General features: G+C 35.0%; 5 protein-coding genes and 1 non-coding gene across 8 annotated transcripts; 3 read left to right on the forward strand and 3 right to left on the reverse strand.

Annotated features, from left to right (window-relative positions):
* The first annotated feature begins 433 nt into the window (after positions 1-433).
* LOC140842396 (putative phytosulfokines 6) lies at positions 434-1191 on the forward strand. Its single transcript, XM_073210255.1, has 3 exons — positions 434-670; positions 883-959; positions 1056-1191. The coding sequence occupies exons 1-3, from the start codon at positions 571-573 to the stop codon at positions 1182-1184; spliced, it is 306 nt and encodes a 101-aa protein (XP_073066356.1). The 5' UTR covers positions 434-570; the 3' UTR covers positions 1185-1191.
* A 580-nt stretch (positions 1192-1771) lies between these two features.
* Positions 1772-11204, reverse strand: LOC140842395 (protein ROS1A-like). The gene is made up of 23 exons (XM_073210254.1): positions 11142-11204; positions 10964-11043; positions 10737-10881; positions 9482-10108; positions 9073-9396; positions 8022-8987; positions 7602-7937; positions 6537-6627; positions 5020-6448; positions 4837-4916; positions 4625-4709; positions 4453-4544; positions 4312-4380; positions 4159-4195; positions 3981-4063; positions 3379-3810; positions 3246-3282; positions 3079-3136; positions 2752-2855; positions 2583-2648; positions 2377-2491; positions 2245-2283; positions 1772-2143 (listed from the first exon to the last, which is right to left on the reverse strand). The coding sequence occupies exons 2-23, from the start codon at positions 11024-11026 to the stop codon at positions 2043-2045; spliced, it is 5379 nt and encodes a 1792-aa protein (XP_073066355.1). The 5' UTR covers positions 11027-11043; positions 11142-11204; the 3' UTR covers positions 1772-2042.
* Positions 11205-12920: 1716 nt separating this feature from the next.
* Positions 12921-13866, forward strand: LOC140803811 (uncharacterized protein At4g22758-like). The gene is made up of 2 exons (XM_073159683.1): positions 12921-13551; positions 13679-13866. Exons 1-2 carry the CDS (start codon positions 13149-13151, stop codon positions 13777-13779), a joined length of 504 nt encoding a protein of 167 aa, XP_073015784.1. The 5' UTR covers positions 12921-13148; the 3' UTR covers positions 13780-13866.
* Positions 13867-15698: 1832 nt separating this feature from the next.
* On the reverse strand, positions 15699-19608 carry LOC140842397 (splicing factor U2af small subunit B-like). Of its 3 annotated transcripts, none has more exons than XM_073210259.1 (6): positions 19259-19608; positions 18027-18113; positions 17870-17951; positions 17582-17708; positions 17053-17488; positions 15699-15992 (listed from the first exon to the last, which is right to left on the reverse strand). In XM_073210259.1, the coding sequence occupies exons 1-5, from the start codon at positions 19493-19495 to the stop codon at positions 17101-17103; spliced, it is 921 nt and encodes a 306-aa protein (XP_073066360.1). In that variant the 5' UTR covers positions 19496-19608; the 3' UTR covers positions 15699-15992; positions 17053-17100. The 3 variants fall into 3 exon arrangements, with proteins under 3 accessions (XP_073066360.1, XP_073066359.1, XP_073066358.1); XM_073210258.1 differs by having other exon boundaries at positions 15699-16979; positions 19259-19607; XM_073210257.1 differs by having other exon boundaries at positions 15699-17488; positions 19259-19607.
* An 85-nt stretch (positions 19609-19693) lies between these two features.
* TRNAL-UAA (transfer RNA leucine (anticodon UAA)) lies at positions 19694-19776 on the forward strand. Its single transcript has one exon. It is a non-coding gene; the product is annotated as a tRNA-Leu (tRNA).
* Positions 19777-21159: 1383 nt separating this feature from the next.
* Positions 21160-25749, reverse strand: LOC140842398 (glucomannan 4-beta-mannosyltransferase 2-like). Its single transcript, XM_073210260.1, has 9 exons — positions 25083-25749; positions 24869-24967; positions 23993-24245; positions 22967-23077; positions 22478-22614; positions 22292-22405; positions 21997-22196; positions 21686-21889; positions 21160-21603 (listed from the first exon to the last, which is right to left on the reverse strand). Exons 1-9 carry the CDS (start codon positions 25410-25412, stop codon positions 21444-21446), a joined length of 1608 nt encoding a protein of 535 aa, XP_073066361.1. The 5' UTR covers positions 25413-25749; the 3' UTR covers positions 21160-21443.
* Positions 25750-26698: the final 949 nt, after the last annotated feature.

Consider the following 26698-nt stretch of genomic DNA (forward strand, 5'->3'; position numbering starts at 1 on the left):
TCTAAATCCTTTGAAGGAAGAAAAGTTTTTACCACTTAATTGACGTAGATCAAATTTTGATATTCTAATTAATCATCGAGATACAATATTACTTTTTTATTTTTACATTTTTCATCATCGAGATACAATATTATTTTTTTATTTTTACATTTTTCATCATTTTCATCGAAATGCTGACATGGTATCTAAAATACCATCAATCTCATACAACCATGACGACCATCATATCAGCAATATTAGACGTCATGTTGGCATTCATCGAATAATATAAAACATGATTTTGATTAATTGATGGATTAAAATCTGATCCAACTTATTGGATCAAAATTTATTATCTTCTGATCATCTCCTGATATTATCAAGAACTTTTAATTATAACCACACACACAGAATATAAATAATAAATCCAACTCCCAACTCCTGCGGCTTGCATGTATTTATAGTAGGCATATGTGCACTTCTAACCCCTAAACTCCCAACAAGAACCATTTCTCTCCTTCACACGCCCTCTACTCCCTGATTTAATATCGGAGCTAATAAATCTCTAGAATACAACCAAGAACTAAAACCATGAATCGACATTTTCATATGATGATTGCTCTTATTTTCCTCCTCGTTTCCTTTACCACCATCCCCAAGTATTCTGCAAGAGAATTGGCACCCGAACAAGGTAAAATTGTTCTACAGTACTTCATTTACATGCCTAGCAAGAGCCAGTATATATAGACTATAATCTTTTAAAATTTTGAACATTTTTTGTTTCAGATTTAAAAAGTTCTCTCTCGTTTAAAATATTTGTGGGTTCACTGAGGATTCTAGCTTAGGTTCATTTCCTGTTAGAATATTCGTAAAAATGACAGAAAAAATGTGTATCTTGTACAGGAGAAGTGAATGTGAAGATGAACAACGTCGAGAGCCAAGAATCTGTCACAAAAATGAAAGGCTTCGATTCTTTTGATGTAATTAATCTCTCCTCGCTCTCTCTTCTCGGACTTCCTTTCAATTTCCTCGCAAATGTTTCATAAAATTTGCCTTCTTTGCTTTCATATATGTAGCAGATATTGATGGGTCTTGAAGAAACTAACTCATGTGAAGGAGGATCAGATGAAGAAGACTGTTCAAGGAGAAGGGACATGCTTGAGGCGCACCTTGACTACATCTACACTCAGCAACATAAACCTTGAAAATAAATTTTCTTTTTTTTGTTAGATATTTTTTAATGAATAAGGTTTGGTGTAAGAAAGTTGTAATAATTAATAATTGTTCTTTAACTACTGTTCTTACTGAGCTGTGCACCCACACACACAAAAATCTATTATGTTCCTAAATATATTAGGAGTAATTCAGTATTAATATCAGAGAGTTTAATGTTTTGTAAGTCAACTGTTAGTTCATTGTATTATTTATTTCTAACATTTTTATTTCCTGTATTAGTAAAATTATTTTGGCACCTTTACCTATATATTCACGCCTACTCAAAAATAAACATATCAAGATTGCTATAATAATGAAATGCATTGTTTTTTACTTCATAAAAAAATCACAGATGCATTTATATTTCCTAGTGTAATTTTGAAATACAACTCGCTATTTCTTGAAAGAGAGCCAGAGTACCCGCACATAACAAAAAGATCCTAAAAAACCTGGTTAGGGAAAATGCATATTGATTTTCCAACATAATTAATAAGTCCAAAAATAATTAGTCGAATTTATAGTTGACAGAAGTGTGGAAATAATCAAAAACAAGCTGAAAATACCAAAGGCCTATGTATAAAAAAAGATATAAAAAAACTTGATATTCGAAGTAATACTTTACATTTCTTCTGTTTTCAATGTTAGATGATAATATTAACAAGGAAAAAATCATCCTTGATAAAGACGCTGCTTTTCTACAACTTTCCCACGAGCCTGCAACTTAAGTTTCAAGAAAAGCGACTGGATATGTACACTAACGATCCCTCGTCTTGTGTTATTCACAAGTACAATAATAGGTGTCAATGTGCAAAGATTACGTTTATGTCAGAGAATGCTTCAAAATTTTGTTACTCGTCGCCAACTACCCTCGTTTTGCAGATATGAAATCTCCTTGCAAGTGGTTTTGGTGCCCGAGTCACCCTATCAGTTGCTCTTACACAGATAAAACCTGCCGGCAGTTTCAAAGACTCATTAACAGCACTAAACAATCAAACAACCCAGTGGTAGAATACCGAGCACAAAGTTAAGAGACTTAGATATGATTGTTACCTCTCCAGAAACAATATTGTATCTCATCGGTTGTCATGCCTATACATCAAAGAGCAATCCATAAATCAGATGTAAAACTCAGTTTCAGCAGTTACTCAACATGGAACGAAAAAACAAATTTGTCTATTTTACCTCTAAATATTGATGTTGTGGATGTTCCACAATACAATGACCTTCTCCGAAAGTTCCAAATCCATTTTCTTGGAACAGATATTGGCCGAAGGCTGGATTCATGATCTGCAAAAACCTGAAACAAATACGAGAGCCATTTCCTGAGACACCCCATTTCTGCAGCAGAAAATGTCATAATAGAATGGTGACATACAAGCTTCTTTTACCTCGTTGACCTGAAAATATGTCCCATTTAGAGGAAAGGACCCCCTATTTGCTGTCCGGCATGGTATCTGTTTGTGGTAGTTAATTGTCAATTTTCAGATGAATCATTTCATTTGAAAGCTATGAGTGAAACAATGACAACACGTAACCAAAGCTGAAATTTTTACACACCAACATTGTCCCTTGAATTAACTCCTCATTTTGTTTTTGAACCTCATCTCTCAAACAGCATGTACCAACATCACATGTTATCGACTCCTGACAACTGCATGCACCTTTTGGAGGTTGGGACGACTTATCAGTTATTTCAGTAGAAAAATAACAAAAGTTATCGGGATTTGCATCTTCAGATTTAGAAAGAAATTGATAACACACAAATATAGTTTTGCAATTTGCCATCAATTCCAAGTTACGAGAAACTAGAGATCCTTTATATGTGCACTAGGTCTTCAAAAGACTTCATTTGTACAACATCAAGAGCGCTAGATATTCATTTACCGTTTGTCCATATTGCAAGAAGGTATGGGCATGGATCATCAGGTTCTCTTTTTTCAAACTGTTACAGAGCATATGAAAACTCATATCAATTTTTCGATGCATTTAAATGGATTTAACACAATGCTGAAATTTAAACAAGTCAATAAGAACAAAAACATGAGGCTAACCCCTGCCAAAAGAGGGTGTGAATCTGGAACTTCATAGCTGCGATAAAACGAAAGCACGACAGATAAAACTCAAATTTGTATTGGGGGTATTAAATCTTTGTCCAGAACACGCAATGGGTAATACATCACTTACACTTGGTGTACTGTCCTTAACCGGCCCACGGATTTTAGCTTAGGCATGGGAATTGATGCAGCTTCAGGGCTCAAGGCAACCAGCTCTTTTGACATGTTACCTTCTCCATTTAAGAAATTTGTTTTCTCCATGAAATCCAGTAAATTCTTAGTGAACTCTACTTGATTGAGTTTAATGGTGGGGATCTCGTCTTCAGATTCATATCCAAAATCTTCAATGTCACGCTCTGCCATTTCTATAGATGCAGGTTCGGGTGATGAGGGGAATTCTACAATAGGTTCTGAATTAAAGCATATATCCCCTACTCTAGATACATCATCATCACAATGAACCAACAGAGGCGGATTTGTATCCGTAACATTTTGACTAGATTTAACTTGAGGCTCATCCTCGTTACTCCCTCCCTGCACTCCTGGAAGGCGAAGCCTGGCACTGCATTGAATTTACGAAAACCCGCACATATAAATTATGTTTTCTATATGTTACTACTTACTTCCAAATAGTGTGTTTGGCATACTTTACTCACATATAACGGATTAACTGCAAATCTTAATCTAGAATAAATTTATTGGAATAACACGCGCAGCTAATCTGCCACTAACCTAGCATATGCACTTGCAAAATGCCTGCATTGTCCTCTCATTGGACATGCATTGCAATTGGGCTGTCTCTTCGTACAAAACACCTGTAACATTCAAGATCATGTTCTCATTATCACAGTTTATTATACACAAAAGCAATATAGATTAATGTATAAACGTAGAAAATAAAAACTCCAACCTTTCCAAAGGTGATCATCTGGTAATGGCATTCATACCTATTAAATGAAACAATTGATTTAGGAAAAGCACCAAAAACTTGAAATAATATGTGGGGCTGCTTAAACAAATTTTGTCCCAAGATGCGAAAGAAGTTGACTTCATTTTCACTTACAGTGTTTCATTTGAAATTTTGCACAAACGTGGCCAGATGTACTTCTGGATGGTATCCACTAAAGGGTAACTGTAGAGGCTCGGTCATCAAAATCATTTACAATAAAGACACGTGTAAGGAATGTAATTCAGTAACACTCACTTGTTTAAAAGATGTATCTGAACATCCTCCGGAAGTGGAAGGAGAGGGACCCATCCAAGACGCACCAAAATCCGACCAACGTTGGTATCAACCTTGTGCAATATCAAGCCCATTAATGAGGAAGTCATACTTGATTACCGAAAAATTAATCCAATCCTCAATAAAATCTTACTGGGAAGGCATGGTGACGAAGCGTCAAGAGTCTCACACACTCAGTACTCTTCAAGCCAAGTCCAGGTATGCTCAATAAGTAATTCCTAAACAAAAAAGAAAACAAGTACACCATAAATTCTGCTGAGATAAACAATAATGATATCATCACGTGTCACGTGATTGCGGTAATGAAAAAAACACGTTGCTAGTTAAATTGTTTATGGATCTTACTTTGCTTTATCAGGTGGAACATCTCTTAGCCACTCTAGATCGATAGTTCCATGATCTTCAATCATTCGATCAAGGAAATCCTACATATACAAGTAAAAAAAGAATATTTAAACCGACAGATGAAGTTTAATTCTTTTGTTTCCCCAAAACCACACATTTTCATGATTTGAAATTATATATGACCTTGATTCTACCAGCAAGAATGTTGTTCATCCCCCGGTCCATGATCACTTTAGCAACCTCTTGAACTGAAGCTTGTCTAACTGCTTCCCAGTCGGCAGAATCAATGTTATCATTCACTGAATCGTTTGATTTTCCACAAGAATATTGTTTCCTCAAGTCATCCCAGTTAACAGGGCTTTCTTGATTCTCTTTCACTTTGCGTTTGTTTCTTCCTCCTGCAGATTCACGGCTCTTGCCTACATTGGGTAGACCGTTGATATTTATGTTTCCAAGATCTGTCACAAGATTTTGAGATCTAGTCAAACAGCTTGCCGCATTAAAAACCAAATTGGGTGTCTTGTCTGATCCTAAAGCACAAGTATTGCTTTGAGAAGCTCCAGATTTCAAAATACTTGTGCTTTTATCAGTCAAACAATCCAAATCAGATGTCTTGTCTGGTCTTAAAGCACTAGTGTCACTATGTGAAGGTCCAAAATTCAAAATAGCTATGCTTTTATCACACGACCTTGTATTATCTTCATGACTGTAATATTGCTGGAGAAATGTATCTTCTTCAACCAGTAAAGTCTCTCTAAATATAGAAGAATTTTCACTGGAACAAGGTATAGCAATGGTGGTTGAACTTTTATGTGCGGATGAATCTGGGATTAGCGTAGCTGTGTCTCCATATTTCACATCAGTTGCGCATCTATCACAAGAACTTATATTCTCCTCACGACTGTAAAATGGAGAATTCTCACCGGTACAATGTCTAGAAATGGTAGTTGAACTTTCATGAGAAGAGGAATACGGAATGCTTGAAACTGCACCACCAAATTTTGTATCACTCGTGCGTTGACCACTTGACATTTTATTCTCTTCGTAACCGTGACTGCACTGGAGCAATACATTTTCTTCCACCTTGAAAACCTTCTCCCTGATTATAGCAGAATTCTCACTAGTACAAGTTATAGAAATGGTATCTGGACTTTTACAAGAAATGGAACCTGCAGATGCATCTTCAAATTCTGTATCGACTATGCTTTGATCACATGAGATTTTATTCTCTTCCCAATTGTTAATATGCTGGTGCGATGCATTTTCCTCCCCATGTAAAACCTCCCTAAGTACAGCAGAGTTCTCACTAGTACATAGTTCAGAAAAGGTAGTTGAACTTTTAGAGGAAGGGGAATCTTGAATTCCCTGAACTGCGTCTTTATAACTTCTTTCATCCACACTAAGAGTCTTAGTTTTGGCACAAGAGCAAATTTGTCTCATATCTTGCTCAGTTGAACATAAGCATGGTTTCTCGTTATTCCTATCAGTAGATTGATCACAAGCAATCTTATTACTATCAATAGATTCTTGATGACCCACATTATTCTTGCTGGAATTACTCCGTTTATTCACAGATGGAGGAAATTTTGCAGCAAGAGACATAAAGGCAGAACTGCAACGCAACAATTTCAAAACAGGTTGCACTTTTTTAAAACATGGGAATTTTCTTGCAACAATTTATATAAAAAATTCTCCTTTACCTCGAAAGATGGTCACTGACGTTCTGAGTTAGGAAAACTCCAATCACCGAGTCAACAACTGAACCTTTCCATGGAGAGAATCGTCTGTCCCCTGGAACGATACACAGTAAAAATAATATTAATATATTATAACAAAATCAATCATATGTGTAAGTGTGTAACAACATCAAAAGTGAATCAACATAAATAGTTCATAAATGATGCATCACATTCTCCTTAGTTTAATGATCATTTGTCTAGATAAAAGACAGAAAGGAATGGAGTCAAGGGATTAAAATAAATTTAAATAACTTTTGCTTTTCCATTATTAGATGCCGGCCACTCTATCTTCATCCTGATCAATGGTCATTTAAAACTCCAGAAACATTCTTTCAAAGATATTTCCAATCACGGGACCACTTCTGAGTGTTATATGCAGACATCAGTCTCATGCTTCATGTTTTCTTTTCTAAACTATTTGTGTGTATTTTTAATTAATCAAACCAATAAACTTAGAAATCATTAATCTAATTCTATCTAAACAGGTTTACTTTGAACATATGTTAAAAGTAAAATTGAAAATTATATTAACTTTGAGTTTAAATACTAAATGTTATTGAGTCTGAACCATCACTTGGTGATGATGAAAAATACTGGGAGTCTTTATGTCATCTGAAGAAGCCACTAAAATAATTTTTATAATTTTGGCCACAGTCTATTAATCGCACCTTAAATTGAATTATAGAATTCTTTGATAATAAAAGTTTGGAAGAAAATAGGATGAAGACATTTATCATATAGTAAAGTTATTAAAAAATATAAAAAAAATTCAAGATAAACAAAACAAGAGAAATACTCATTTTATATTTAAGTGGCACTCACTAAATCATAAAGTGATATAGTTTAATTCAAGTGTTTTTCCCCAAATTATGAGCTAAAAATATCAACTATTTCTCAATTGAGAGAAAACAAATAATCACTGTCATCGTAACATTCTTATTTAGTATAGCACAGAAGAAGAGAACATCAAGCTAGATTTTTGCACTGTGCTTTATCAATAAAGTGTAATAACGAGGTCAATGATACCTTGTATATGATGCATGCAAGAAATAAACGAATCAATTCGTCCACTAATCATTTCTCTGACACTATCCCAATATTTTTTGGTTTCTTCGTCTCCTTCTCCAATGTCTTCACTCCCATCAGTTTCCATCAGAAATTTCCAGGCCTTCAATGTCTCAGCATCAAGATCAACTTTTGGCAGTAGTTTCCGTCTCTTTGAAGGATCAAACTTCCGTTCGTAAGGAAGAATTGCACCACTGGATTTTTGATCCCGCACCACAAGTTGGTTGTTGACTTCTGATATACATAGTCTCTCAAACATCTGGCTAATAAAATCAGTCACACCTTGGACTTCATCCGCTGAAAGAAGAACCAAACACATAAAATCAGCTAGTCAATCCTTGTAAAGAAATATGTTGAGTCAAAATAAACATTGATACTAACCATTTAGGTTCGAAAACATATGTTTTAGGTCAAGATGTTGTCCCACAAAAATTGGAGTCTCAATTAAACTATGTGCATCCAAATATGGAATGTGCTTGCCAGAAATCTCTGCACAATCTTCAACATTTTCCTGTGCAGTATCTAGGGTTTCAACACTAAGGGCTTTTGAAGGAAAAGCTGTTGGAACCAGATACGTGGATGATAAATCACGCTTTTGAGCAGACATATTCGATCGCTTCCTTTTGTGTTCGGCCGACCAACTTAAAGAAGAAATACATCCTTGTGGTTCTCGATGTTTCACTTCCTCAGGCATACACCAAAATTTAGTCCTCCGACTACGATTACAAGATCTCTTTTTTCTAAAACACGAGCTCCATGCACAGATAAAATACTTGGGATCAGTCATTGCATCCATTATCTGTTTTTGGCTGGGCTGATTCACCCTTAAATTAAACTCTTTCATTACGAAATCGGACGACAATTCGTTGTCCATGACCCTTTTCTGATGCATCTCATCAGCTAATTTCGTAGATGGACATCTTTTTACGATTTTTTCGACAGTTCTATCGAATTTACTTCTTCTCGTGGAAGTTACTTTACGTTTAATACATGGATCCATTTTTTCCAGGAATTTAGGTGCCCTTTGTCGTTGCGTTCTTTTTTTCTTGAATATACTTGGAAAGTTTGGTCCAAGTTTCCTGCTGTTCTTTAGACACTCGTTTGGTCGGAGCATCCTTTTATAGACTTTCAAGCCAGAAAATCTGGCACCATACCGCATCTTTGACCCTTCTTCTGGTGTATTTATCTTTTCCTTGAATTCCAAACCTTCCTTGTATAAAAGGTTGCTTCTAGTCTTCTTTCTGCGTTGATATCGCTGGACAATTGCTCCGATTTCGGGGCAGGAGTCGAAATCTTGCATTTCCAAATTGAAGTTGACGTCCTGCTTTGGGGTATCTTCTAAAGAATCTGCCGACAGAAATGAAAGTGTAGTTGTAGATAGAATCTTACTTTGGATATAAATCACCTTAGCATTTGTAGTTTTTAATATTACCTCTTAATGAGCTTTCAGTACAAGCATTGATTGAATCTGCGAACCCTTTTACTGCACAATAAGAAGTTTGATCAACTGCATCCCCGTGAGCACTTGAGGAATTCGCTGGGCGTTGAAACCCATCCACCATTTGGACATGCTCATCTTTTGCAAATGAAGTTTTCATGACTTTGGCATTGGTCGCCCCATCAATCAGAGGGTTGCTTCCAGTCTTCTTTCTGCGTTGATATCGCTGGACAATTGCTCCGATTTCGGGGCAGGAGTCGAAATCTTGCATTTCCAAATTGAAGTTGACGTCCTGCTTTGGGGTATCTTCTAAAGAATCTGCCGACAGAAATGAAAGTGTAATTGTAGATAGAATCTTACTTTGGATATAAATCACCTTAGCATTGGTAGTTTTTAATATTACCTCTTAATGAGCTTTCAGTACAAGCATTCATTGAATCTGCGAACCCTTTTACTGCACAATAAGAAGTTTGATCAACTGCATCCCCGTGAGCACTTGAGGAATTCGCTGGGCGTTGAAACCCATCCACCATTTGGACATGCTCATCTTTTGCAAATGAAGTTTTCATGACTTTGGCATTGGTCGCCCCATCAATCAAACCACAACTATCATGCCCATGCTGATCCCTGGCATGGTTTTCAAGATTGAAATCCAGTTCTTGTCTGCAAGATTTATTAGCACTTCCTAAGTTTCCATCAAAAACTTCCTGTGGATTCCCTTTTCTCGGGCACTTCCTCTTATAGAGTGGACTTGTTCTAGGGATAGATCGCCTTGGAGTTTTTTGTTTAGGTGTTAAAGGATTAACAGTCTGTGATTTCAGAGGTTTTCTGGGTTTGGTTTCGTCGAATACTTTTGGTCTGTGTTTTTTCATCTTTGGTCTCTTTTTTTTACTCCAGCTAACTCCACAACTGCCAAATTTTTCAGAATTTGGACGATCCGGTATATCTGAAGCTTTGGAAGTTGTAGAATCTGACCCAAAATTGTGATGTAACTGTTCATCCTTCCTGGTTTCTTCGTACTCCACTTTGTCTACACAAAAATATCACAATATCGCAAAAAAAAATCCTAACTATCAAATGAGATACGGTATTTCAAAGAACGTTGATTTTTTAGCCTTGGCAGCTCTGTCAATTTCATGATTTCAAACAGAACATGATTACAACGTTATTAAATATCATAAACCACGTAAAGAAATAGGAATTTAAAAGCCAGACCCCCAGAGCAGTAAAAAAAAGCAAAGCACATACTCCTCCTATTCAGGTATCAAAATCCCTTGATTAACGTTATGAAAAAAATCCCTTGATTAACGTTATGAAAAAATTCCCTTGATTAAAATAACATGAATTCTCTCAACGACTAACATAGTAACACATCAAGATTCCCACGATTCTAACTTCTAACCCACACAACCTAAACCAAATTGTACAACGATTACTAACTGTTTATCTTTCGCCCCTCGAGTCCATATTCTCCATGTATAGTGGATTTTCTACAAAAAGCTTTCACTTTTATCCTATTGAACAGCATCACAATTAAATATAAAACTTGAGACAGAAAATTCATCACTAATCAAGCAGATGAATTACCAAGGCGAGCACTGCTTCTTAATATACAATTTTGCAAAAAAATTTGTATATACGATAAAATTTTGCCGTACCTGATATACCACCATTCAAACCCAAAGAAGCATTGCAGCCTGAATTCTCAGAAACATTAGCAAAACATGCATCACTAGCACTCAAATTCCCAAGTATGCGATCCCCGCTGTCCCTCTCTTTCCCCGAATCAACTGCTGAATACTCCTGTTTCCCGAATTATCAAAAAATTAAGGGATTTGGGCAGAACCCACACGTAATTCAAGCAAAAATTACTTCAAAACCTTACCTGCACCGTTTTCGCCGGTGTTACTGGCACCCAATCACCATCATCCTTCCACTCCCCGGCCATCACAAACTCCGCACGAACTTCAACCACAGGTAGAGTTAGTATTGGTAGGGAACCAAAGGAACCCAAAAATAATATAGAAAAGATTCGTAAAACTTGTGGAAAGATTTCGGTGAACCTTTCGTGATGAAGTTTGGGGAGTTGCACGTGATCGGGAGACTAGTTAGTTTGACTTGGTCAGCGTCCTGATTAGATTATTTAAAAAATGGTATATATTCATAAAAAATTATATATGTATATATTTTCATACCTATATATATTTATAAATAGTTTGTTTATGGACATAACAAAATCGTATAAACCCAGCCATAAAAAAAATCACATAACTCCAATATTTGTCGAAAAACAATTGTTTTTATTAAAAAATATATATATCATCTATAAATATATTGAATAAGAAGGTGTGATTAAAATTGAATTTGATATATTCTATAAGATATGAAAGCTCAAAATTCCTTCTTGCATGCCCCCCTCGAACTGCACACTATAATAAGTAGTATAAGTCGATTGGTAGTATACTCAATCAAACGAGTGATTTTCTCCCTCACCACGATCCTATACTACCATCTACAAACTTAAAATTCATAACCTCAATCGCTACGAGAATACTATTTATTTGACCGTACACTAGTTTGAACAGCCTAGTTAATCATGTGTTTCTTTGATAAGAATCAATATGATCTTTATAAGGCTCATCCTCCGAATGAAATCAAAAAGAAAATGATTTTTTTAGTGAACATATCACAGCTAATTCCTATTTCTTTTTTGTAAATACGAAAAAAAAATTATCTTCTCGTGTATTTACTACGACGACGAGCAATCAAATTAATGATAAAACTTTTTTAAAACGAACTATTAGGGTTTGGATCTGGTGCATATTATGTTTGATCGTATATACATCATGCACAAATGATCCAACAATTCTACAAATATACAACACTGTAACAGATACTTGTTCAACCATTAAGATGAAGTGATCGAGTGCGGATTGTTTCGTTGTGTCCAACTGCTAATGTGTTACGAGTATGTACAATTTATCTTGCTATTTTATTATGGGATATCAAGATAAATTTTTTTGTTTTTTCCTTTTTTATACTCACCCCTCTCTCCTCAGATTTTGATGGGTTTATGCATTAAAAAAAAAATCTACCATATGCTAGAATACATATACATACATACATACATATATATATCATGTTATTAAATATGAGACTCTTAGAGTAACTATTTTAGAGAACAACAAAATATTTAATTAATAATTATTATTCTTACCATATTAAAAACTTTCTCAAGTCACTACATATTTTACATTTGCGTTACTCAAGCCGACATTAGTATATGAAAGAGTGAAAAAGTGTTTAAATCTAAACAACACTTCTCTTTTAAATCAAACAATTCTTCAAAATTGAAAATAATTTTGTGTTCATTTTTTAGTATTATTTGATCAAATTAAAAATAATAATAACACATGAAATACATATGTATCTTTTATTAATATATATAAAAATATAGATCTATGTATTTGTTTGTGTGTGTCTAAAGCCTTTTTTAATTCTTCCAAATCTAATTCTTTACCCACTCACAAGGCAAAATATCTTAGATAACATTTTTTATTACTTTTTTCAATGGATATATGGTTAAGATTATGCGCAAGCTTATGTTTTAATACAAAATATATTCATTGAATCTAATTAAATCTATTTTAATTTATCTGTCAATTTAAATATATACATAATTAGAGAAAAATTCTTGCATCGAGAACATTATCTATTGCATCATTGTTTTGTATCAAATTTAACATGTTTATAAAAATTTCATACCAATAAAAACTCGAGGAGGATCTTCCTTGGAACTCAATCCTAAATTTTTTCCATATAATATGGATACGTTTATCCGCGTCTGAATGAATCTTCCTTGAAACCCAATCCTAAAAATCTTCCCTTTATATTTACATTCCCCTTCCACCACTCTACCTTAGACACCGCTCTCTCTAGAACGACCAGGACACTGCTATTAAGCTTATGTTCGCCGCCGCTCACCGGAAAACTTAGTGCCCCGTTTCCCCTTATTATAGGCGGCGGCGCCTTTGTTCAGCTACTCACTAATACGTGTATAGATATTTCGAATGGGGTCATCGAAGAGTCAGCGTGAAGTAGGCCACAAGAAGAACAAGAAAGGGAGGCTGGCGGAGAAAGCGTCGTCTTTTCATGGCAGGGCTAGCGGGGTGGCGTCGGAGATGCTTCCCAGGCCGAGGATCGTGCCGGACTTGTTTTCCGGTGCGAGGATCAGTGGAAACGCGGCGGAGGATATGGTGCTTAGAGGGATGCCAGCGAAGCTGACGAAATTGCTGTGTAAAGTGACGGTGCAGAGGAGTCTCGGTCCGGTGCAGGTTTTGATCTCGCTGGAGGCCACGGTTGAGGATTTGATCGCGGCTGCACTGCGCCAGTATGAGAAAGAAGCACGGCGGCCGATTCTTTCGTCCGATGCTTCAGCCTTTAACCTCCATTACTCACAATTCAACTTAGAAAGTAAGATTTATTTCTTTAATATAAATTATTATACATATATATATTCCACAGAGAGATTCAAGAATCAAGAATGAACTTTTCCTTCAGTAAATCGAAAAAAGGCTAATTAAATCGTGTCGCCCAACAGGTTTAGATCGCTCGGCAAAGATACAGGAATTGGGATCAAGAAACTTCTTCCTCTGTCCAAAAACAGCGGCGGCGGTGAGAATACTGCATGCGGCGCTGTAACGACGTGAATACGAGCTGTTCAAGTGAAGCTGATGCTGTAGCAGAAGGTGATCCTGTGCTCGATTTCATGGATTTTTGCTTGAAAAACCCAAATTATTACAAATATCGAGACTTGTAAATCGGTTAGATTCAGTTGGTAGTTTAGAATATTATTACAACTCAGTTTCAAATAGTACAAAAATATAAGAAACTGGGTTCGATTTTAGTTTCCAGTTGATCATTGTATTTCTAATAATATTAATGTGTTGAATCATTTATAAATAACATAAAAAGAACCAAGTTAAAGCGTGGAAAATGCAGTTGAATAGAATGGAAGTACTTGGAATCGATAGTGACTATACTTTGAAGATTTACCTTTCCCAATTGATTTTTTAATACTATTTCAGCAAACTGATCGTCAAATAATTTGCAGGGAAACATAGAATGATATAAACTTCTGAGTTTAATGTGCAATACTGGCATAATACTACCGTATAAACCTGCATAGAAATTAACAATCTCGACTACTTACAATTTTCTCTCGCGTCCCAAGTTGGCCTAAAAGGATAATTTGATATTTTCTGATAAATGCTTCGGGTAATATTTCAAAATCCATCATATATATAAATATATGGCTCAAATCATATAATAATAAATAATGTACAAAAATATATTTTCAAATTATTTTTAAAAAATCCATCATATATATAAATATATGTCTCAATTCATATAATAATAAATAATGTACAAAAATATTTTTTCAAAATATAAATCTGTCGTTTTTTTTCTTGAAATCTTGTTTTAAACTATTTTTATTACATTAAAAATTCTAGAAGAACTTCGCCGGAAAAAAGTCGAGTGTTATTAAAAAGCAAGTAAATTTTATGTTAATATTTTTATATTTTTGTGATCTTATATGAAAACAAAACATTTTCTAAATGTACAAAACTTAGTATCAAAAAATAACTCTCGTTAGATTAGATAATATATAAAGAATAATATTCATTCATTCATCTTTCTTTTCGACCTATGTCACATGTTACTTGTGGGGCTCTGCATTCATGGTCGAACCATGCACGTTTATTTGCTTATATAACAATAAAGAGATGTAAATCATAGAAAGCATAAGCGTGTAGCATTAGACTTTAAAGATTAAATTAGAGGAATTAGACTTTAAAGATTAAATTAGAGGAAACAAAAAATTTCAATAAATTTAAAAAATTATACACAATATTATATATTATTATTCTTCTTTAAAATAATTTTTTATTTTCATTTGCAGTATATGTGCGTCTATATACAATATTTGGGCTCGAGAAGGTTCCCTGTTTGGACGTGATACGCAACTCACCTGATAAGTGTTGTGTACTATCAAATTCGACAGCATACGGTATCAAAATATGTCCTAATCCATAAAATCCCATTTGGCTAGAAAACACAAATTCACGACAACTATCTTCTTCCATGAAGCCTCCGTTTTGCAGCTCAAATATGACAAACCTTGGTATCTATCTATCTAGCTCGAATATGCCCAACCTTAGTATCTAATTGTTCCTACATTTTCATCAACCATATAAGATTTGATAATGCTTTACATTTTCTCCAAACACGAAGCCTGAGCATTAGAAACCTAGCTAGTAGACTGCACGGTTGAACTTGCCCGAGCTTTGTATATAATTGGACATGGAGCAAGTTTCAAAAAGGTTAAGCTGTGGAAGTACTAGACGATGCAATAGAGAAAAGCAGACCATGTTCAGCCTTCCGACCTGCATGCATATGAAGGAACTTTCACCCCAACCTAAAAAGATACAAATCAATGTGACACCACACAATGGTCCGGTCTCGTGCTCAACAGCTCTTTCCTTGATTCAAGATCAAAACCAGTATTGTCATACCCCTCCATTAAGATACCATATTCTATAACAAGAGAAGAAAGAGGGTTTTACCCAACAACATTATGCTTCCAAAGAAGAACTTGACTATCTAGAATTCATACCAAAGTTTAACATACTAAGTATCATCCTGACCGTCTCACCAAATTGACAGCATACAACCATTATAGTAAAAGATACCCAGTTTTGAAACATAATTTCACTAGATTAAACATAGTTGGACGACTCTAGAATCAAGATTTCAGCCTTCCATAAAATCCTTGATTCACTCAACCCCTCGACCTGCCAATTCCATCCCGATCAGAAGTGTTGAGCCAAACTTCAACTACAAACAGAAAGTACCTGTGAAAATTGCATCATAAGCTTTTGTTAAAATAAATTGTCAGTCTTCACAATCAGGAACCTAACCTGCACCTGCAAAACTAGTTAATGGAGTGAGTTTTGGAGAACCTTTTGAAATTTATGGAAAAGCTATTGGAAAGGTAAGTGAAAACTCACAAGCCTGGTATGTTATGTGGTTACTAAGGATACCTGACTGCACATACAAAAACACAAGCACTAGCAGATAAAAAGAAAACAATAAAACATGCATTTGAAATTATTTACAATAACCTGCTCACAGTTTGCTCTTTAATCATTATGCTAGGTGCAGAAAAGAGATTTAGCATGATAGGAAGCTCAAAGTACATATAGCAAATTGAAAGTCATATAGTGAGCCTACTATAGTCAACAGAAATCATGAACCCAAGATCATTGCATCCTAAGGAGTGGGCAAAATTATATTCACATGCCTTACAGACAATAGGCTGTCAAGTCTGCAACTGATGATTGATACTTGGTATAGTTGAGTCATAAATCCTTGAAGCATATGTCCAGAAAAACAACTACTAAATAATGATGAACATAATACTAATACAAATTGTGTGCACAAGATAAAACTGCACTATGAATTTCTCCTCACAAAAAATTTACGAAACCGCCTGACAGAAAAAGAAGTATCTTGAAAGGAAGAGAGACGGGCGTGTAAGGTGCCTGGAATTTAGCAAATATCAATGCATCAGTAAGGAGAAAGGTTCCGCAGAGGAAAACGCAGGGAGGCAGAAGGAAAAGGAGAGGAAATACAGAAAGGGAAGAGTAACCCACTAAGATTGATAACCAGAACATGCACAATTGGAAGAATGTAACGAATATGCAAAAAAATTAACTACTCAAGAGCCAAGTCACAAAATCATGCACATAAGACAAGCATGTTAATCGAAGTTGAAGAAATACGAAAGAAAAATATGTTTATCATATTCCACATGACAGGATGGTAAGCCTGCACACCACCTGCACAGTGGAAAATGTGCAGTAAGCTTTATTTCAGAACAGGTGTGATGTTTGACTGAGAAAAAGCACAAACCTTGGTGAAATAATCAATACCCATATGCATTTTTACCAGCTCCTGGCCTTAATGAGCTCCAATTTTCTCATTGCCACGGTGGTTGTTGGCTTTTCGATCATCAGCAATTCCATCATTAACCTTGTTGGAACGTTCTGCTTCTTCTCTTTCCCTGTTCCACTGCTGTATTTTAGCTCGCCTCTCTTCACTTCCTTCCCTAATAGGACTGTGATCCCTCCTGCGATCTGGGATCCTGTTTCTACCACTCTTATGGCTGGGACTAGTGCTTCTGCGCCTCCTGCTATGACTTTCAAAGTAATTTCGATCATCATCCCTTCTACTGTCACTGCGACCTCCATGAGAGCGCTCTTCATGGCTACGGTGCCTGTAGGGGCTTCTGCTGCGGCTCCGGCTACGCCTTCTCCGAGATCTCCCAAACAATTGACGTCTCAACTCCCTATAAATTATCATGTGTAACACAACTAAACAACTCTGCCAAGCTCAACTATGCTTTACTTGGTTTTGCTTGATGAAAAACTCACAGATTTACCTGCCTATCCTCTTCAGATGCATAAAATTACAGTAACCACCACGGTTGCAAATATTTTCCTCATACTGCCTACATGTTGCCTCACGAAAATCAGTCACAGGAGAGAAATCGACAATTATGGGCCGTCCTGCAAATGTGGCCATTCAGAAACAAACTCACATTCAGTTAACAATCACGATGAATGTAGTACTATGATTTGATAAGTCATTAGGAAAAATCAGAAGTCTGAAGAGCACAATTAAGTAAAATGACTGGGGATATGGGAAAAAAATACAAAATTAATATGACCAGCATAAAATCTTCCTGTCAGACTGTTCAAAGCATTGGCAGCTTGCTCTTCCTCTCTAAACTGGACATAAACATTACCAACCTGCCACAAACTTGCTATTAACACAAGGGATTCAAGGGAAAAGATGACAGATTTCAAATGAATCAGAAGAAATACCATATGATCAGCCAGATTGTCACAAATGTTCAGGCTTTCAATTTCTCCATGCTTGTTCAGTTCCTCAAAAAGGTCTTCATAGAAATCCTGCAGCACAACATGATAGGGAATATGTATTCCAATAACTCAGAAGTAAGATGCTACAGCACAATCAATAAATATGCAGGTGTAGCAATCCAATTTTAATAATTCATAAGAGGCTAAGACACAATCAATCTAAATCATAATTATCAAACATCCATAAGTGGTGCGCCAAGGCTCAAGGCTCAGCAATGCTCAAGTCTTCCAAAAGCTAAGGTGCAGCCATTCGATAACCCGTGCCTTAACATTAAAGCCCCATCCTTGGTGTGCTTTTCAGGCTCAAGATGCTTTATAACCACACTTAAAATGGAAAAATAGTGAATCTGAAATGTAAGACGATAGCAATTTATTCTCTCCACAGATAATGACTACTTGTTCTCTTCTTGTTTAATAACTAGTGAAGTATATATATTTAAATAATCCTAGCATATCATTCCTTTGGCCCCATAGATTTTATAAGTGTGTGTGTCCTCGTCCCTTGCGTTTAGGTTCTACTATATGTACGCACCTAAGAACACTTCTAATAACTGTGTCGTAAATATTTTGCAATTTAATAGCATTTATAGTGAAAAAATATATTTAAAAAAGAAAATAATGATTTCTCAAAATAAAAATTAAGCTCCAAACAATCATATTTGGAAGCTCCATCACCATATAATTAATATAAAAGAATATAAAAATATGTACGCGTCCCCTTAAAAATTATTTGGCCAGTAAAAACTTCTTATCCCTTGGTAGCATAAAATACATGTATATTCAACCTTTAACTTGAAACCTGTTTCATCTCTTAAAGCCTTACATAGGAGACAAATAACGGGTTCAATTCATAATGTGAAATCCCAAATTTATTCCCTCGCGCATAAGAAGTGAAAAACCTAGTCATCACTAGATTGGTCACGGAGGATAGTCTGCATCATATCTACCATCCCGATAGCGGCAATGCATCACAAGCATATCATTAAAGATCAGTAGAATTATTGCTCAAGCTTTCTTTCAGAAACAAGCCCCCAATTAAATCTAAGAATACAAAAAAGAACATGCATCCGGCCAATATTAAATTCCAAAACCGAAGTTTTCACGCATAACTCATCTATGAATCCATTCCCAGATATAGTTATCAATTGTGAAGAAAACATGAAAAACGTGGCTACCTCGAAATGTTCTTGCATCTTTTCAGGGTCGATGAGTTGACCCTGAGCATCAACTCCAGGGGTAATCATATCAGGACGCTGGTACATGTTGGAGAGCAACAGCGTGGGGCTTATGCTGGGTTTCGTGTGTAGACGCGAGCAACGGTCTCCGTGCCTGCAAGCTCCTATTTTGAAGTAAAAAGGACAGTTCACCCTGTCCTTCTCCGTCCCAAATATTGACGCCAAGTGTTCCGCCATCAATGTTAAATTCGAACAAATCTAATGATAACTCAGGAAGCTTGGATTTAGGGTTATTCGAAGGGGCGATTTGGGATTGAAACTGGGGAATTTGATTCGAGGATGGTCCACCAAGAGAAGCTTCTAGATCGATAAATACGACAACGTTTTAATACAATTATACATTAAAATAATATAATCTTACGAAGTGGCAGATGCGGTGGTTTGCCCGAGAGGTTAAGGGGGAAGACTTAAGATCTTCTGCACACAAGTGCGCGTGGGTTCGAACCCCACAGCCACCATTTCGGTAAAAATTTGAAATATGATATTTTTTATTCTTTTCATATTCTTTTAATCCCTAAATTGAGTATAGAAAATGAAACTCGCGACACTTTTTCAGGGCTAAAAAAATTAATTCCAAAAATAAAAAGATCTCCTATAGAATATACTTTTCTCGTACAAAAGTCGATAATCATCGGCCCATTCAACTTTATGCAAGCCCTTTCGCCCAGGTTCCAATTGTAATGTGAAATATATCTACAAGGCTGTGCGTATCTATGATTGTCACCATTAATATTTACTTAAAATTGTCGTAGGAGCCCATTTGAAGTTAAGAACGTCGCCACAAAACCAAATAATTGATGCCAATTTCTTCTCTAATTCGATGCGCCGATGCAGTAATAATAATAATGTCGAGTGAGTCTCATGTGAGACCGTCTTACGGATCTTAATATGTGAGACGGGTCAACCCTATTGATATTCACAATAAAAAGTAATATTTTTTCATGGATTATCTAAATAAGATATCTGTCACACAATTACGACCCGTGAAACCGTCTCACACAAGTTTTTGTCAATAATTGCGCACAGCTCTCTGCTTTTTCTCTCCTCCATTAATTTCTCAACTTGTGGACAATTTGCATATTTTTATCCACACATATCATAAATATAAATTTTATATCGAGAAGCTGATTACTTAGAAGATATATTAATAATATTTACTTAAAACTCAAAGCCGTTAGTTTTTCATGCAAATTAGGTAAATATTTCATTTTTTTATTCAACATCGAGTTTAATGTAAAGATGGTGACAAATGGACATGACCGAATTCTTTGATCAATTTTTTTGATATCGCGACAACTTATTAATATTTGTATATATTTATACCAAATGGCTTTTGTTTCTTCTGTATAAATGCTAATTTCCCGGTCGAAAAGATTGGTCGAAGAAGATCTAAAGTCATTGTCTCCAAAGTGATTGCGACAAGATAGAAAAAATAAAATAGATTAAAATAATCATAAGATTAGACCCACCACAAGGATAACTCTAATCAAAATTAATTGAAGTAGTATTTCGTAAGTTTTGCGGTACACAAAATTTTTCTGAAAACGTCTCACGAGTAAATTATGCAAGACATATATCTAACGCAACTCGATTCATAAACAATATTAATATAAGTTTATTATCTTTATATGATAACATAAGAAATCATCAATATCAAATAAACAATATTTGATGATTTAGTGGCTTCTGAAGAAAAATATAACTAAAAAAATAATTTCCAAGTTATTCGATAAAAACCAATCATTGACAAATTACATAACTAAAACTTAAAACGTTTCTTTATAATAAATAATATATTTTATATCACGCTATAATTTTCATAAAAAAATGCTTAAATTAAATGTATATTATATTAATATATGATAATAATATACAATGTCACACAAACTACAAGCCCCTATAAATAAATTATATTATTTTTCCTAACTCTGTAAGTACATAATATGACACTTTTGCATGGTGTCCAACTCTTTCTTGATACATCGATGCTTTTTGCCCATTTTGCTGCCGGTAAGCAAGAGGTTTTCAGATCAATTGAACTCAAGTTCCCTTTTCAGTATATAAATTTTTTAATGGATCAATATCTAATGGGGATCGATGTTCACTCAAACTAAGAGAGGACGAATTAACTCGGGACTATGGTGCCGATATAGCCGAATCCGGCGATGGTGAAGGTGATGACTTGAAGGAATAGGTATATGAAATAGCAGTTCTTTCCATAGAGGAAGTCGTAACACCCGCAGATGAAAAGAAACACGGCGAACCCGAGCTCGTGCACTTGTATTCTGGATAAACCAAGTAACTTGACATTTATGGTACAAAATAGGTATGAATAATTAATTACAAGTCATCGGTTGGATATATTACCTGTCTCCGAGAAACTTGAATAGTTGCTTCTTTGGGGAAACATTCTTGGTGTTGGTTTTGTTCTTAAGAGCATCTCCAAGTTTTTCAGTCACCACCCATTCATTAACCCTCTTCGCCTCGAGCAAACCGATGAACGTAGCCTTTGTGCGGTGGAACGACATCACGTTCTCGAATAGAACCCAGTAGAACAGTAGATGGAATGACCTGAAAATTTAAAATCGACACGAGGTTGCATTGCATCAAAACTTCTTAGAACAAGACTTGACAAAAATATCGAAAGATTTGTATCATTGTGTCGTATATGTACATACCTTGGAGTCCCGACTGAATTAAGAGCAGTGATGATGCAAGGAATGTAAATGGCTCCCCATTTGGGGACATCAACTTCCGGGACCAGTATCGAAAATGGCAGGACGACGCAGTAAAAGAAGAAAGTGAACATATGGGCTATGATCTTTCGGACGAAGAAGAAGCTGTATATCACATAGAACTTCTTGTACAGTGATACTTTCTGCACACGAAAATTGTAAAGATTCAGCAAAGTTGTAGTACAGTAACATGAACTTTAAACTGTAAAGTAAAGTTAATATTCTTCCTAAAAAAAACCTTGTTTCGAACGATATCTAGGAACATTTTCCTGAATAAATTGGCAGGTCCGCAAGACCACCGGTGTTGCTGGAATCGGAAGGCTTTAAAAGTACTAGGAAGTTCACTCTTCACCTGTCAAAAAACAGATTTCTTAATCTAATTCATCTGCTGACAATTGACTAAATAATATATATATAAATGTACCTGGAGGTCACCTAAGTATACAAATTTCCAACCCTTGAGACCAGCTCGAATAGCGAGATCCATGTCCTCTACAGTGGTTCTGTCGTTCCACCCTCCGGCCTCGTTGATGGCTGAGATTCTCCATATCCCACCAGTTCCTGGAGATCATGCTACTAAGTGAATTATACTGCATGCATGGCTAATGTTCCAAGACAGAGCAAAGTTAAAATCTTCGACCAATTACAATGGTAGCACGCATAAGATTCATCAATCAACTCGGGTTTAATCATTTTCGCTAGACGATAGACTACACTAGGGAATTGCTGCCCGTCTCATGTGGTCGTGTTTACTTAATTTACTCCGGTACTCCATGATCCTCGAATGTGTCTCTGCTTGCTTTATATATAAATTTTCAAAGATTTCAGCAATAATTTGTCACACGACAAGCGTCGATTGGCACAGAATTCCATCAGTCACATTGATCGTATCATTTAGCTATTGTTGATTTACCGTTAAAGCCAAAGAAGGCATGAGTGGACGATCCAACTTCTTGTTCAACTTTGAAATGGTAGTCTAGTGACATTTCTTGCATTCTTGTCAGCAAGCATTCATCCGAATTCACTGAACAATCATCATATGTATCAAAACATTTATTTTATTTGTCATCAAAAATCACGCTTGCTTAAGAAAATAATCGGAACATGACGATTGAACTACGTACAATTTTAAAATTTTTGAGTTTATCATTTAGCACCTGAAATGTCGATAGGATGCCAAACGCTCGATTATAACGGTCGCTATATTTCTTTAAAAGTTGGAAAATTACCAAAATTTTTAGTACCCAAAAACAAGAATCATATTCCTATCACAATGGGAGTTCACATGCACTAATTTAAAAAGAATAAAGGAAGTTCACGTGAACTTAATTTTTAAAGACAACATATGTTTTAGGGTAACATTGGTAGCCTGAATTTAACAATATTTGATGTACGTTAGGAAAAAGGGGGGCATAATTAAGGTGGTCCAATTCATATATTTCAGATGCCACGTGACTTAACAATTTAAAGTAGGTCGCGAAAGAACAACCTGTAAATTATTACCACTTTAAAAAATATAATTTATTTCCTCGAATGTTAAATCTATCGAAGTTGTCGGTACCAAACACTCTTAAGAGCCAAACGACGTTAAATTGCCAATAATTATGATGATTCCATCAATTATTTTCCGGGTACAGAATTCATTCAGTCTTTTTAATTAATCATATATATATGCACAAACCCTTAAAGCATCAATATTCATTGATGAGTAGATATTAAAAGCCATTTTTTTTAAAAAAAATCTCTAATTATAGAAATGGGGAATAATAATTATTCACGATGAAATCAAGAGTTATTTAAATATAGCATTCCAATTGTTGTATGATTTGCTTTATTATATTGTTTTCAATCTCTAATTTCTTCGAAGAAAAAAAATAACTGATATATCGAAATATACTCCCTCGTTAATTATAGTTAAAGTCAATATTTGGAGACTTACCGAACCTCCAACGGGATTGCACTAGGGCGACATCCGAGTTGTGGATCAAAAACGGAACGGCTCTACGGAGAAAGTCCGGTTCGGGTCGGAAATCGGCATCGAAGATGACGACATAGTCGCATGCCTTGACATAATCGTGTTTCAAACCCTCCTTCAGCGCACCAGCTTTGTAGCCACCCCTAGTTTCTCGAATTTGGTAGACTACGTTAATGCCCTTACTTGCCCACCTTAAACACTCCTTTTCGACCACGTCCTACAACGTTAACGCACGTATTTAGTGACCAAATCAATCCCAACCAATTCATTCACTTCTTATTTTTTTATTACCGATTTGACAATTTATTATTTTGTGATTTAGAAAACAAAAAAGAAAAAAAGGGCAATATTTAATAAGTAAATGAACGTTTTTTTACATAAATAAAATAGACCAAAACGGTTTAAAATAAAGGAAAGGAAGTGTATGAACCAACTTTTCAGATATAAAAAAATATAGTAATATTTAAATGGGGATTATGGTCATAAAATCCCAGTTGGCCATCCTTTGATTCTCATTGCTGCTATAATAAATATACTGAATTGAAAGTGAGAAAATAATGAAAAGAACTTCCACTATTTATGGCAGTTCTGGTGAGTAGTGAACATGGGTCATTATTATATGTAAAAGGGATGAAATTATACACTAATGACTGGGAAAAAATATGGAAATTAAACTTGAGGCAAAAAACAATCTTGACTAGTGCTAATTGCATATTACAAGACAAAGTACATTCACCCTTGAATAATTTTTTTTTTCAAAAAAAATGTGTTCTTTTGAGAAATTAAAACAGTGTGGATTCTTAATCTAATTTCAAGAAACTCTGATAGCACCAAATGTACCTTAACGACAAGATCAGTAGAATCATCCAGCACTTGTATCACCAGCCTATCAGACGGCCATGAAAGATTACAAGCTGCACCGATGGAGATCTTGTAAACCTGCCAAAACCCACAAAATACGAACAGAAATCAACCATTTTTTTCCAATCATCAATACAAATGGAGCCAGAGAGCGAAAACAGAAAAACAGAGCAAAAACAATGAAAATACAAACCTCCTTTTCATTGAACATAGGGATCTGAACGAGAACCATTGGAAAAGCACCGTTTCCCATCTCCAAATCGTCCTTCATCGGCTCCCATTTGTACCTTTTCTCAGGCTTTTTCCAGAAGAGCTTCACCAGAATGATAACGACTCCCATGTAAAGCCTTTCCATGAACACCATAATCGACATTGCCAAGCAAATGAACACGCAGATTCTCAACAGTGGAACGATCAATGGCGCCTTTATTAACTCCCATAGGAGACCAATCTGCCCCGATACATCTGCTGTGTACCCGGGAAATGACTCGGGTATGAACGTCTGCGCAGAAACTTCAGCCATTTTCCTCTATAGCTTTATCAAGAAACAGCGTAAACTGAAAAACAGTCCACTTGGAAGTATTCTCTGAATCAACCAACAGATCCGCTAGCTTTTTATCCCTGTTTGGAACCCGTTATTTAGAACTCGAGTTCCCGCAAAGATTGAGCAGAAAAACTGCTCAATAAATTGCAAGCTCCTTCCTTTTACACCCCATTTTTCTGCTGTTTCTAGAATCAGTTCGGGCCAATCAGTGCTTCTTATCTCGTCTCATTTGATGTGAACGAGGGAGAGAGATCGAAGTACAGTGGCATTGTGATTGTGAACAAGGAAGAAAAGATAGGAGACCGATAATCAATGGGGAAAAGAAATTAAGGGAGATTGTATAATCAATATTTGGTCAAGTTTTGACTTCTACTGTTGCCGGTATCTTTTTCGAGGAAAATTTCTACTAAGGTGCTACAAATTTAGTTATAGATATTCAATTAATATGACGTTTATTGGTATTTAGAAAAATTAATATTACATTTATGGTATTTTAAAATAAAATTAATAGCACCTTTTCCATCACAATATCGAATTTTTGTAATTTTAAAAAAGTCAATATTTTATATATTAGTATATAATTTTAATAAATAATCTATTTTCATATATAATTTTTTTAAAAATATATAATCATGTTGGTTTGATTTTACTTCATTATTAGAAAAACAAAATAATGTGGGATGGGATACTTTGGAAAATAATTCAATACAAATAATTACTTTAAAATCAATTTGTTATATAATCAATTAGATGAAATGTGTATTTTAGAAAATTAAATAAAACAACACAAAATATGAAAATTATTTAATTTTATAAGGTATTCTGGGAAAATACATAAAACACACAGAATATCAAATTGATTTTTCGATCTGTAATGTATTTTCTCAATAAATTAGTAAATATAGGTCAGTAAATTATATATTCAACATTTATGTATGCATATTTGCATTAAGTATCGAGTAAATAATCTGATTGGTGTAATGCGTAAAATATATTTTTATATTTAAGATATGATATAGTAGCTTTTCTAATTTCAAATTAAATAATATGACAAATTTAATCAGAGGATTGGGTGTAAACATGATTTTGATTCTATGGTTAAATTATATATTTATTACATACTAAATATGCGTATTGTGTGTGTTTCTAGCACTAAAATAATAATAATAATAATAATAATAACAACAACAACTTAATAATATATCAGAGGATTGGTTTGAAAATATGATTTTGATTTTATGTAACTTTTGGTCTTTATTTATAGT

Source organism: Primulina eburnea, chromosome 10, assembly GCF_022965805.1.
Source record: "Primulina eburnea isolate SZY01 chromosome 10, ASM2296580v1, whole genome shotgun sequence".
Classification (NCBI taxonomy): domain Eukaryota; kingdom Viridiplantae; phylum Streptophyta; class Magnoliopsida; order Lamiales; family Gesneriaceae; genus Primulina; species Primulina eburnea.